Source organism: Crotalus tigris, unplaced genomic scaffold, assembly GCF_016545835.1.
Source record: "Crotalus tigris isolate CLP2741 ecotype Arizona unplaced genomic scaffold, ASM1654583v1 scf7180000018301.7375997, whole genome shotgun sequence".
Classification (NCBI taxonomy): Eukaryota; Metazoa; Chordata; class Lepidosauria; order Squamata; family Viperidae; genus Crotalus; species Crotalus tigris.
In genome coordinates, this window is record NW_024096931.1 from 7,187,037 (window position 1) to 7,200,130 (window position 13,094).

A 13,094-nucleotide genomic window follows, 5' to 3' on the forward strand; every position below is an offset into this window, starting at 1 on the left:
CGACCCCAAATGGGGTCGCGACCCATAGGTTGAGAACCGCTGCTCTAGGTGTATTAGTGCAGAATTAGCACAAAGCCATAAGCAAAATACAACTGATCTCTTTGTATGGCCTGTCATGTCCAAAGAAATGAACCAGAGATACAGCTTAATGAAATCGCTCAGTACGCACGATATGCAAAACCAATCCATGCTTTGAGAAGGTGTTTAATATTTATCTATATGTTATATGTGTAATATCTAATATACGTATTACATCTAATATATTTTCTAAAGTGTTTTGTAGCACAGCAGGTCACAGATGGCCATGTTAATAGAGGTATTGCTTCTTTTCCAAAAATATGTATTTATGCAGAATCAAGGCTCATTATAACATTGCGTATTTTGTGAGTGAGTGGGCGGCAGGAGAAGCTTGCATAAATGAATTATCTAGGCTGGCACAAATAGAAGAGAATTATCTCGATTGCCTTAATGCTCTTAATATGATTTTAATCTACTGTATATAATTCTATGTACGGTAGATGTAATATATTTTGTATATTCTGTCTACCTGTGCATAGTACGGTAGATATATATATATATACATATATAGGAATGTATAGGCAATATTGTGAAATACCTCTATCTATCTATTTGTCTGTCTGTCTGTCTGTCATCTGTCTCTATCTATCTATCTATCTATCTATCTATCTATCTATCTATCTATCTATCTATCTATCTATCTATCTATCTATCTATTTATCATATATTTTAAATGTATATTCTAATACGTTGTGTTGGATTTTAGATGCCCGTCATTGTTCGTGAAAAATGGAGACAAGGAAAGAAATAATAAAAAAAGGAGATGCTCCTTTTAAAGAACTCTAGCAAAATACAGGAGATAGCAGATCTGTTTTAAGATATGGGTTACATCTGCTACAGGAGATAAAGTCTCTTTTCCTTTGACAGTATTTCATACAAATGTACATGTTTTAAAATTTTCAATTGTCAGTTTCTGGTGAACTGGAACCAATTATCCTGTTTTCTGCAGAACGATCATTTAATAATGCCACCATTACGCGGGTTTTATTATGTGCACGAATCGAGACCACCCTGCGTAACTAAATCTGTAAATCTAAATAATATAAATAACTAAATCTACAAATATAGCAGTGTATGCAGGAAAGTGATCCCCGAATATCTTGCCATAACTGAAGGCTCAGTCAAGACTCTTCTAGCAATCAAAGCAGAATTTGTGTACTTTTCATAAGCTTTTCACGCTGTGCCTGTGCCGTCCCCTATAACGCATCCTTTTTCTCTCTCCAATTAACCTAGCTGGAAATGCAAAAGAAATGAGCCAGCATCGCTACGAGGACCACGCCCACACGCCTCTACTACCACTCCCAGCCTCCCCGGCGGTCACTCGATCATGGCCGCGGACGAAGGCAGCCGGCGCAAGGCACGCCGGGAGCTGTGGTCCCTCCCTTTCTTTATGTAAAGGTCTCGAAAAGAGAAGGAAGCGTCCCGAGAGCTTTTCCCCGCCCCTCCCTCCTGATAGGCCGCTTCTGCTGGACGAGGCGGACAGAACGGGGGGACGGCGGCAAATGGGCGAGGCGGAAGGAGGACTGACGCGGCGGGGAGCCAATGGCGCGGCGGCGGCGCTGTCGCTGGGCGAGCGGGAGGCCTGGCTGGCTGGCGGCGGAGCGCAGTTTGTCGACGATCGGCGGCGGCGGCGGCGGCGAGCCGGGGACGGGCGGCCTCAGCGGCCTGAGGGAGGTGAGTCTGGACTGGCCGCGCTGCCCGGGGTCGGAGGCGGGTGACTGTCGCGGCTCGCTCCGAAGTCAGTCCTTGGGCGGGGGTCCCTGCCATCCCCACCCTCTTTTCAAACCCGCTTGTCCCCCTTGACACGTGTCGGGGCCACTTCACACGTGTGGTTCATTACACAGGGCGTGCTTTAGCCTCTCTTGCCTCCCTGGCAGGCGAGGGCGGCGGGCTGGACCGTGGGAATTGTCTCAAACCCGTGTTTAGGTGTGCCCTGCCTTCCCAAGTCTCTTCCTTGTACATTACCATTATTGTTGTTGTTGTTGTTGCCTCAAACCCGTGTTTAGGCATGCCCTGCCTCCCCAAGTTCTCTGCCTCCTCCTCCTTATACATTACCATTATCATCATCTTCTTCTTCTTCTTCTTCTTCTTCTTCTTCTTCTTCTTCTTCTTCTTCTTCTTCTTCTTCTTCTTCTTCTTCTTCTTCTTCTTCTTCTTCTTCTTATTCTTCTTCTTCTTCTTCTTCTTCTTCTTCTTCTTCTCCTCCTCCTCCTCCTCCTCCTCCTCCTCCTCCTCCTCCTCCTCCTCCTCCTCCTCCTCCTTCTTTCCCAACCCTTACTCAGCAAGCTGAGGACAATGTCGGCGGAGGAGGGGAGGTCTCCCCATATTATCCCACTACAACATCCCTGTAGGGTGGGCTCCTCTGAAAGAGAGCCAAAATTCACACCCTCCGGGTCCATGTCTGAAAGGGAACCTCAGCCTGGGTCTCTCCTACCCTACTCATCCTGCTGCGTGCGCCCTCTTCTCCTCCTGGTCTCCTCCATCCGCCCAGATCCAAGCCATCCATTAGATTGGCTGCTTTTATGGTGCAAGGAAAAAAAAAACAACCCAAGAAAGTCCAGTTGCCTTTTGGAAAAAGCAGCTTTAGGACTCTTTTGAGATCCAAACACCAGGCTGGGATGTGCACCTCCGAACAACACACACACACACTTGTATAAGGAAGGATTTGGGGAGGGGAAGGGATGATAGGCAGATGATAGGGACCCAGACATCTAGGGGAGTCTAAAACAAGCCAGAATTGCCTATGGGATGGGGAGCTGGGGTGTGGGTATGTGTGTGCGCATGGGTGCATTGTTCGGAGGTGCACATCCCAGCCTGGTGTTTGCATCTCAACAGAGTCCCAAAGCTGCTTTTTTCCAAAAGGCAACTGGGCTTTCGAGGGGGGGGGAGGGTTTCTTTGAAAAGAAAACATTTTACTTCTCATCCAAGAAGCTTCTTCAGTTCAAGGGGGGGGGGGAAATCAAGAAAGTCCAGTTGTCTTTTGGAAAAAGCACCTTTGGGACAACCCTGACCTGGATGATGGAGAATCTCCGTAGACATCGCAACAGAGTCCATTCGAACAGTCCAAAACAACCTGGGCATTTTGCAGGTTGGATCTAGCATTGTCTCATCTCTGAATCAGGGTTGGGCTGGCTAGAAAACAGAGTCCTGCGTTTTTTGTTCCAATAAAATTGAACAGACTGAGGGGTTTGACAGGACCTGCAGTCTGTGCATTTGTCAAAAAAACCGGTGATGCTTTTGTTGTCCTCCAATCCCCAAGTCTAACGGGGCGTTTGGCTTGTCTCCGAAGAAGATGCCACCAGATGATCAGCTCTGAACATTTAAAAACCACCAAAGAATGTCAAGTCATATAAGGGCTGTAGACAACCCATCTTCTAGCTTTGATTTTTCTTTTCCGGTATGTTTGTTTGTAACTAGACTTCTTTAATGCAAAGGAATGTAATTTTTTTTCTGGAAGAATTTCCTTTCTGCAGACCCTAAATCAAGCCTGGGTTGTCTATCACAGAGCTGCTTGTTCACCACTAAATCTTTTGTCAGCTGTCACTGTTAACACTGAGGTTTAATTTCTGTTCATATTAGTTCTCTAATCTTGACCTTTTCTTGTAAAAAAAAAAAAAACCTAATGGAATTGAAGGAAGAGACCACACATCCCTTCTCCATAGGTGGATAATGTGAATAAATAGTTAACTGACTTGAAGATACTATCTCTTGTATGACTCCCTTAGGCCCTCTTTCTTCATTGCCCCATTTATTTTTCCCCTTTTCTTTATTCTTGTCTAATGTCTAATATCCTGGCTTCCTTTGCTGTCACACTCTCTTCCTTACACTCTTTCCAGTCACCATGGTTTTATACCTTTGTGTTCATATCTCATCTTTATTCTTGTCCTTTTCTGGACTTCTCCCCTCACCTTGTGTTCCTCGTTAATTAATCTTCAGCCACCCCCTCTTTCTGTAATTGCAATGTTTGACATGATTTATTAGCTCACAATGCTGGGGGAAGCATACCATGAAAGAAAAACAATTTGCTCCTTTTTTATTACAATTTAACTCTCGTTTATAAACACAAAAGAGAGAGAGAGAGAGGTTATAGTTTCTTATTGGTTCCTTGAAGATCCATTTGTTTCGGAATATCTTGATCCAGCTGCAGTTAGCCTTGGAAAAGATTAGGAAAGGGCAGAAAATAATAATATCCCTTAAAGAAAAATTAGGTAGAGTAAGAGAATTGTCAGCACTGTAAAAATACGAATATTGCAGGGCACCAGGGCACCGTATTAATAGTAATTATGCTAGTCAAATGAAACACACTTGATTTCTTTTACAGGACAGTCAAAAGATGTTGGGTGTGTGGATGGGAGAAAGGAAAGGCACGAGCAAGAAATCTAAAATCTATGCGTGTTTTTGTGTAAATAAATAGTATCCAATGAATAGATCTAGGAACAGTCTCTTCCTTTACAACAGGGTAGCTGCCTGTATATCAATTTATCAGTACATTTTATCATTTTTCTTGCTAGATTAGCTTGTCACTAATGTGACAATGAATGTATTCTCCTCCCTTATTTTATATGTAGATGTGGAAGAGTTACCAATCTGGCTATTGTTAATATCCTTCTTGGTAGCTTGGAGACTTTTTAAAGCTTGCTTGTAATTTTGCAACTCTTGAACAAAGTAAGTAGGTCATCTTCTTCCCCGTTTCTTCCCCCCTCCCCAGAATCCTGGCATATTTTGACAGCAGCCTCTTCATTCACAAAGGATGACGAGATTTTTGCGAGAAGAACCATTCTTTTGAGTTGTGTCCCCTTTGGGGTAGAAGCAGAATCGTGCTAACTCTCTCAAGATTCTCCCTGCAAGATTGGCGTCTCCAGCATCTATCAGTCTGGCTGGCTGTTTAGCATGCAAATCGTGCACCTTCACTAATGAGAGGGAGAATGGGAACCCAGGGCAGCCCTGTAAAAAGCTACGATTATCTGCTGAAGTTTTTGTTGGTTGGCGACAGCGACGTGGGCAAAGGAGAAATCCTGGAGAGTCTTCAAGACGGAGCATCGGAATCGCCTTACGCCTACAGCAACGGTAAGCGTGTTGTGTGTGCGATTCAGAAGTGCGCCTGCAGATAATAGCAGGGGTAGCTGAATTGTGTTTCTTTTCAGAGTTGGGGTACAAGGAGGGCCGAGCTAAATCTGGTTTCCTTCTGCACCGCTAAACCTTTTTTTTTTATTTTTAAATGAAAAGCTGGAGAGATCATAAAACCGTCGCGCCGGAAAACTGTAATTAAGAGCGAAGACGGCAGAATCGCACTTTCCCCTGTGTCTTTCCACGGTAGTTAAAAATGTAACACTGTCTAGTCGGACTGTGTCGTGTTGTGTCTTTGCAAGCTGTCATAGCTCTGGCCGTTTAAAATTCTGTGCAACAGCTGTAAGGAGCCTTGACAGAAAAATGCCAGTTCTTGTACCAGTTTTGGATTGAACAGTTGGCAATTAACTTTTAAAGGCCTGGGGGCCAAAACTTATGAAGATTTGGGTTTGGCTAGTCTAGAGAAAAGAAGGACTTGGGGGAGGGGGACAAGATAGCAATATTCCAGTATTTGAGGGGCTGTCAGAAAGAGGAAGGGGGTCAATTTATTTTCCAAAGCACCAGAGGGCAGGATGGAAACTAATCAAGGAGAAAAGCAACCTGGAATTAAGGAGACACTTCCTAACAGCGAGGAGAGTTAACAAGTAGAACAGCTTGCTTTCAGACGTTGTGGGTGCTTCATCACTGGAGGTTTCTAAGAAGAGATTGGACAGCCACTTGTCTGAAATGGTATAGGGTCTCCTGCCTGAGCAGGGGGTTGGACTAGAAGACCTTCAAGGTCCCTTCCAGTTCTATTTTCATTGACTTTGCCTACACTGATAGCAAAGTTAGAGAGCTCAAGCTAAAACATAAGAGAAACAGATTGTTTGTTTATGACTGTCGATGTACAGGTAGTCCTCAACTTACAACAGTCCGTTTAGTGACAGTTCAAAGTTACAACGGCAGTGAAAATAAGGGACAGCCGTTGCAGCATCCCCAGGGTCACATGATCAACATTCAGACGCTCGGCAACTAGTTCATATTTATGACGGTTGCAACGTCCCAGCGGGTCACATGATCCCCATTTGCAACGTTCTGACAAGCAGAGTCAATGGGGAAAGCCAAATTCACTTAACAACCATGTTACTAACTTAACAACTGCAATGATTCACTTAACAACTGTGGCAAGAAAGGTCATGAAATGGGGCAAAATTTGCTTCACAAATGTCTCATTGAGCAACATAAATTTTGGGCTCAATTGTGGTCGCAAGTCGAGGACTGTCTGTATCAAGACCTGATTCTCATATTCTTCACTTAGCGTATCAAAAAGTTTCTTTACTTTCTTTACTCCCAGCCGGGCAGCAAAAATGCCTCATTCTTGACACGTTCGGACTCCACGCTCTAAAAATTTGCACTCCATAGTATGAATCATATTGGGATAAAGGGGCGCTTAAATAATTTTTGGTTGCAAAAGTGTTTATTGTGTGTGTGTGTGTGTGTGTGTGTGTGTGTGTATACACATACATACATACATACATTTTTTTTAGATTGCTAACAAAGAATAAAGGGAGAACCTGAATAGCTATTTTGAGCTTCTTAACTCTCTTCAGCCAGACATACCCTTCTGAGATTCGAATCTGGGCTGTGTGCATGTTAGGCAGCTGTTTTCGCGGGTGTTTGTATGTAGATCTTTGGTTATTCGGGTTTTCTCCCACGTAAAATTGGAAGTGTTTTGGAGACGTTTCGACGAAGCCCCATTCGTCATCTTCAGGCTGGTGTTTTTGGCTTTGTGCTTCTAGGATGCTTGCTTCTAGAAGCACGAAGCCGAAAACATCAGCCTGAAGATGATGAATGGGACTTCATCAAAACGTCGCCAAGACACTTCCAATTTGACGCAGGAGAAAACCTGAATAACCAAAGACCTATATATTTATATATATTTATTTATTTGGTTAGCATGCTGCAGATAGGTGGCTGGATTTGGCTGAGCCTCAGGCAGTCAGATTTTCCATGGAATTTAGATTCTCTAGAGAAAAACAAACTGGCTTGAAAGAGTGAAAAGGCAGAGACGGCGTGACTTTTCATACTTGTCCATTTGTTACTCTTAGTGGGAGAGAAGTGTGACTTTTCCTGACTTAACACGTTTTGTTAAAAGTGATAAGCTTTTGTTGGTGCAGCTCATTTCACCAGCTGCATAGAATATCTGTCAATAGCTTCATTGGATATATTTTGCCTCCAGATTTGGTAAAAGGATGTCATAGTTGAGAAGAAAGTTTTTCTTATGCTCTGTATTGGAGTTTCTAAGGGCAGGTTGTTAGTCACCATGAGAAATTAAATACCCTGGTTTGGGGCATTGTAGGGAGAGGAGTGGCAAACACATTTACTAAATAATAATATTTACATTAAGTCTTTACAGCATTGTCTCTCAACCCTGGCAACTTTAAAAGGGGTGGGCTTCAATTCCCAGAATTCCCCAGCCAGCATGAAGTCCACCCATCTTAAAATAACCAAGGTTGAGAAACTCTGCTTTGCAGTATTTATAATCGTGGATGATGGAGTTTGAACAAATAACCCGGAAGTGAAATGTTCAATTTTCTTCTGACCTGAGCTTAAGAAGCTGTAAAGCTGCCACCAGACCACAAAGCTGAAACATTATGCCGAGGCTCTTTTGCAAAACCTGGAAACCACTACAGTTCACACATTCTAGTTCCCATTTTAAACAGATGCTCCAGTGTGCCATTTATTTGTCCTCTTCAAGACAGCTCTCTTCCAGTATAAAATTGCTATAATCCCAAAGTTTGAAGTGGGAGCAATCTTATGTCTTGATGCCATTCTTTTTTTTTTTTTTTTGAAAGACAGACAAACCTTAGTTTTCACAGGTATCCGATGACTCTTGCCATGTCTGTTATGTGTTCATTGTGCAAAAACAGTAGAAGGTATACAATTCATGAAATTTCTAATCTTTTTCTCACTCCTTAAGAATGAAACAAGCCTTTGCCTTTCCTGATGGACAAGTAAAAAATATCTGAAAAGCTTAAGTTATTTTTTCAGGCAATGTTCGGGAGATTTACTTGCAAGGAGAGTAAAGAATTAAATTCTGATCATGTCCTTTGATATTTTTTTCCTGCATGAATTTGGTGGTTACAGCTGACGGTAGAAAGCATTTGAGGATTTGTCCAGAGAAGGGAAAAGAGAAGCTCTTAGGAAATGGGTTGATTATGCTTTGCACAGAACTGATCTTTGATTTCTATTGATCTGGCCATGGGATATAATGAGGAACTGACTTAGCATATTAAAGCAGTTTCCTGAGCTAGCTTTGTGTGATCTTTCTTCTCTAGTTAGGATGCACATTGCTTCCCCCCCCTTTTGTTTTTAAGTCATTACTCTGTCGCAAGTATCAGGAAGAACACTCGCAATACTTGACTTGCATCATTTAGTTCTAGAACAAGGGTGTCAAACTGAATTTCATTGAGGGCTGCATCAGCATTGTGGCTGCCCTCGGGGGGGGGGGGCAGTGGATGGGTGTGGCCAGGATGGGTGCGGCCAACTGGGTGGGCGTGGCTGGAGTGGGTGCGGCCTACTGGGTGGGTGTGGCCAGCTCTACATCGTTCGCGTCAAGGGTGCCTGTGAGGCCTGGGCAGGAGTGGGACAAATCTGGGGGTCTCTGGCAGAAGGGGGTGGGACCGGGGCAAGTGCCAAGGCATGGTCCATTTCTTCATTCCTCACAAAGGGGGACACCTCCCCAGCATGCACCCAGGCAGGGGCTGGTTCCTCGCTGTTTCCAGACGGCCTTGTGGAGCTAAGACTGAATACATTTCAGCATAGCTGGATACCACAAAATTATACATTGGATCCCTGCTGGCCTGGACCAGGGCCATGGCAGCGGGGGCCGTTCCCTCACTGTTTTCAAGATGGCTTCACAGGCCACATGAAACCATTTCGCATCTGTCCCCCGGGCCTTGTGTTTGACATGTCTGTTCTAGAACATGTCTATTAATGATTTGTATTTCATGGAGGACTGAAAAACAGCAGCTGAGTTCAACTGCTTCATCCGTGGCAGATAATGTGGACGAAATACTCACAGATTGGAAGATTTGTCAGTAGACATTTCAAAGCAGCCAGCCCATCCTCAAAATACAGGTAGCCCTCAACAACGGTTCATTTAAGGATTGTTTGAAGTTACAGCAACACTGAAAAAAGCAACTTACGACCATTTTTTTCACAGTTACGACCATTGCAGCATCTCCATGGTCACGTGATCAAAATTCAGATGCTTGGCAACTGATTCACCTTTATGACGGCTACAATGTTCCGGTCTCTCTTAATCAAGGAGAGAGTCAACCTAGAACTAAGGAGAAACTTCCTGACAGTTAGAACAATTAGCCAGTGGAACAGCCTGCCTCCAGAAGCTGTGAATGCTCCAACACTGGAAGTTTTTAAGAAGAGACCGGACAGCCACTTGTCTGAAATGGTATAGGGTTTCCTGCCTGAGCAAGGGGTTAGACTAGATCACCTCCAAGGTCCCTTCCAACTTTAGTATTATTATTATTGTCATGCGATTCCCCTTTTTCTGACAAGCAAAGTCAGTTGGGGAAGCAGGGATTCACTCAACAACCGTGTAATTAACAGTTGCAGTGATTCACTTAACAACTGTGTCAAGAAAGGTCGTATAGAGGGGGAAAACTCACTTAACAAATGTTTCACCTAGCGACATAAATTTTGGGGCTCAATTGTGGTCGTAAATCGAGGATTTTGCAGGACCTTGGGGAGCTTCATCGGAATCTAGTTACCCCTAATAAAGAACAGCAAGATGTGTCATGAAGTCCATGACTTATTTAAACACGGGCCACTGCAGTAAATCAAGTCCAACTGATTTCTGTTGGATTAACACTCTGTTTGGTGTACATTCTGAAGACATGAGTCATGTGAAAGCCTTGCCCTAGTCCCTGGATTGTTGCACACCAAATAGAAAGACCACACAACCGCAGAAAGGGACTTGGAGGGAGTTTGGTCACAGCTGGATCATGATATGTCGTGCTTTCCCCATGTGCAGACTTTATTTTTCTTTATTTGAATTAGTGGCGAGAGCTGCTCTTGCTTGCGACAAATGGCTGCTAAGGTGGCTTGCATTGTCCCCCATAAAACTGCACATAAATGGGTCCCTAAAATTGTCAGGAATCGACACATCCTTCCTTGACCCCCCCCAATCTTTCAGAGCTGCCTAAGAGACCTTTATGCATTCAAACTAGAAAGTCTGCCCCTGAAATAAAGTTCTTCCAAATCAAAACTGCGAAAAGCATGACTGTGTGTGTGTGTGTGTGTGTGTGTGTGTGTGTGAGAGAGAGAGAGAGAGAGAGAGACTTCAGTTGTACCCACAGTTATGGCTGTGCCCAGTTGTGGTTTAATTTTCGGAATCAATGTGAATAAATTTATACTAGAGAAGCTTCTTGCAGATTCTTTGCTTTTTTTCTCGTATATTTTCGTAGGATGAATTTAGATGGGAATGCAGTGAAAATAGAGGGCTCTGCAAATATGAAAAAAAAAAGTCCATTTGTATTGAACATTGGCCAAAAGGGGAAAATTTTATGATCGGGCTATCAGGGTACTTTACCAGAGTGTTTACAGATATGTTGCACTTTGTAATTGCAAATAACAGCTTCAGAGGTCTGCAGGTTGTTAAGATTATTGCCAGGAGATAAAAGCTGTGATTCTAAGTAACTGCTGCAAAAACAATCTAGAGGTGTGATGGCACATGGGCAGACCTGAAGCAGAAGAAAACCACACTTTTTCTTCCCTAAGGACTCATATTTTTCCAGTGGAAATAAAATGAGAAAGGGCTGGGAAAAACCCCAGTGGAATTGTTACTCTTTATATATATGAGTAAAATGCTTTTCACATTTAGTATGTATAGGTAATTCTTGATTCATGACCAGTCTCTTAGCGACCGTTCAAAGTCATGCTGAACCCTGGAAAAGGGATTTATGACACAGATTCAGAGTTCCAAAATCTGCTGCGATCATGTCACCGCGTTTTGCATTCAGCAGCCAGCTTGCATTGTTTGACCATTTGCAGCACCCCACAGCCCCTTGACTGTGATTTACAAGTTTGCAGGAAACTGACATTTATGTCTCGTTTCCAACAGAAAAACACCACTTGGCAAACACTGGGTTCACTTAACAACTGCCGTGTTTGCTTAACAACCACTTCAAAGATAAGGTCGTGAAATCAGGCACAGCCTTATGATGACCCTCTTTACAGCCATGCGATGACCCTCTTTACGACCGTCACCACTTACAGACCAAAAATAGCCGGCTCAGTTACGGTTGTAAATCGAGGGATTAACTGTAAAAGTCAATCGTGATTTTCAAAGGCACTGCGTGGCAGTCGCAGTGAAAAAGCATTTAAGAGGATCCTGCAGATTTAATGAGCAGAAGATGTAGGACCTCTGTTGCTTGGGTTGACAATCACATCTGCAGTTTCCATTTCATCTTTTCCTGCTTCATCAGTGACAACTATTGTGTGCTGGAGTTTATAGCATTCGCTCTTATTTGGGCTCTCTTCTGTTTTGCCGGCAACATCTTCTTAGGCTGCAATATTACATCTGAGCATGAATTCTACAGTTGGAGGAAACATACAGTACATAGGATTTTTAATTAATTTATTCAATTTTCATCCCACCTTTATTACTTTAACTCAAGGCGGTGAACATATCTAATACTCCTTCATTGCTTGAGCAGGGTCCGTAAGATTGTCTGGGACACTACCCCTTCTGGGAGGGGGCTCCGTAGTATCCGAAGCAGAACATCCAGATTCAGTCACAGTTTCGTTCCACACAGTATAAACCTTGCGAATTCTCAAGCTTCCTCCCTCTGTTATATATTCAAGATGGACAGTGATTAGTATTTATATGTTGCTTATATGTAAGGATGTTGGTCTATACATATGTTTTACATAGTATTTTAAACGTGTGTTATGTATGTGTACACTTTGAGAGCAAGCAACTACATTTCATTTTTAATGTGTGACAATAAAGGTCATCTATCTATATCTATCCATCCATTCATCCATCCATCCATCCATCCATCCATCCATCCATCCATCCATCTATCTATCTATCTATCTATCTATCTATCTATCTATCTATCTAGCCATCAATCTATCTATCTAGCCATCTATCTATTTAGCCATCTATCTATCTATCTATCTATCATCTATCCATGCATCCATCTATCTAGCCATCTATCTATCTAGCCGTCTGTCTGTCTGTCTGTCTGTCTATCTGTGAGGTAGGGATAGGTTGAGAGAAAGTGCCTGGCTCAAAGTCACCCAGCCAGCAATATATTATTTTAGGAATCTTATACATGAATCAATCAGTAAAATTCTATCTGTTTTAGGTAGTCCTTGACTTATGATCACAGCTGAGCCCAAAATTGTTAATTGTTAAGTGAATTTTTCCCCATTTTACAACCTTACTTGCCACAATTGTTAAGTGAATCACCGCAGTTATTAAGTTAGTAACACGGTTGTAAAGTGAATCTGGCTTTCCAATTCACTTTGCTTGTCAGAAGGTGGCAAAAGGGAAATCACATGATCCCAGGGACACTGCAACCGTCATAAGTACATGCCAGTTGCCAAGCCTCTGAATTTTGATCGCGTGACCACCAGGATGCCGCAGCAGTCATAAGCATGAAAAATGGTCGTAAGTCACTTTTTTCAGTAAATTTGAACAGTCATTAAACAAATGGTTGTAAGCTGAGAACTACCTGGGCCTAGGTATATATGATGCACTTTATAATAGAGCAGTTAAATGACCTTTGGTTTGGTTATGTATTTTTTTGTTCAGGTATTTTATTTCTTCTGAAACGTTTTCCTGTTGACCTCAGCACATGACCTAAGATTAGATTACGTAGGAATTTTCAAAATCTTATGCGACCTGTTCTTGTTCTGAGATTTGATATTAGCATTCTCAC

At 42.8% G+C, this 13,094-nt stretch overlaps 1 protein-coding gene across 1 annotated transcript in view; it reads left to right on the forward strand.

Moving 5' to 3' along the window:
• The first annotated feature begins 1,348 nt into the window (after positions 1 to 1,348).
• Positions 1,349 to 13,094, forward strand: part of RAB40C (RAB40C, member RAS oncogene family) — a 36,881-nt gene continuing 25,135 nt past the window's right edge. Inside the window, exons 1-2 of the mRNA XM_039349941.1 lie at positions 1,349 to 1,752; positions 4,787 to 5,145. Coding sequence (XP_039205875.1) covers positions 4,992 to 5,145 — 154 coding nt within the window. The 5' untranslated portion in view covers positions 1,349 to 1,752; positions 4,787 to 4,991. The remainder of the gene's footprint in view (positions 1,753 to 4,786; positions 5,146 to 13,094) is intronic.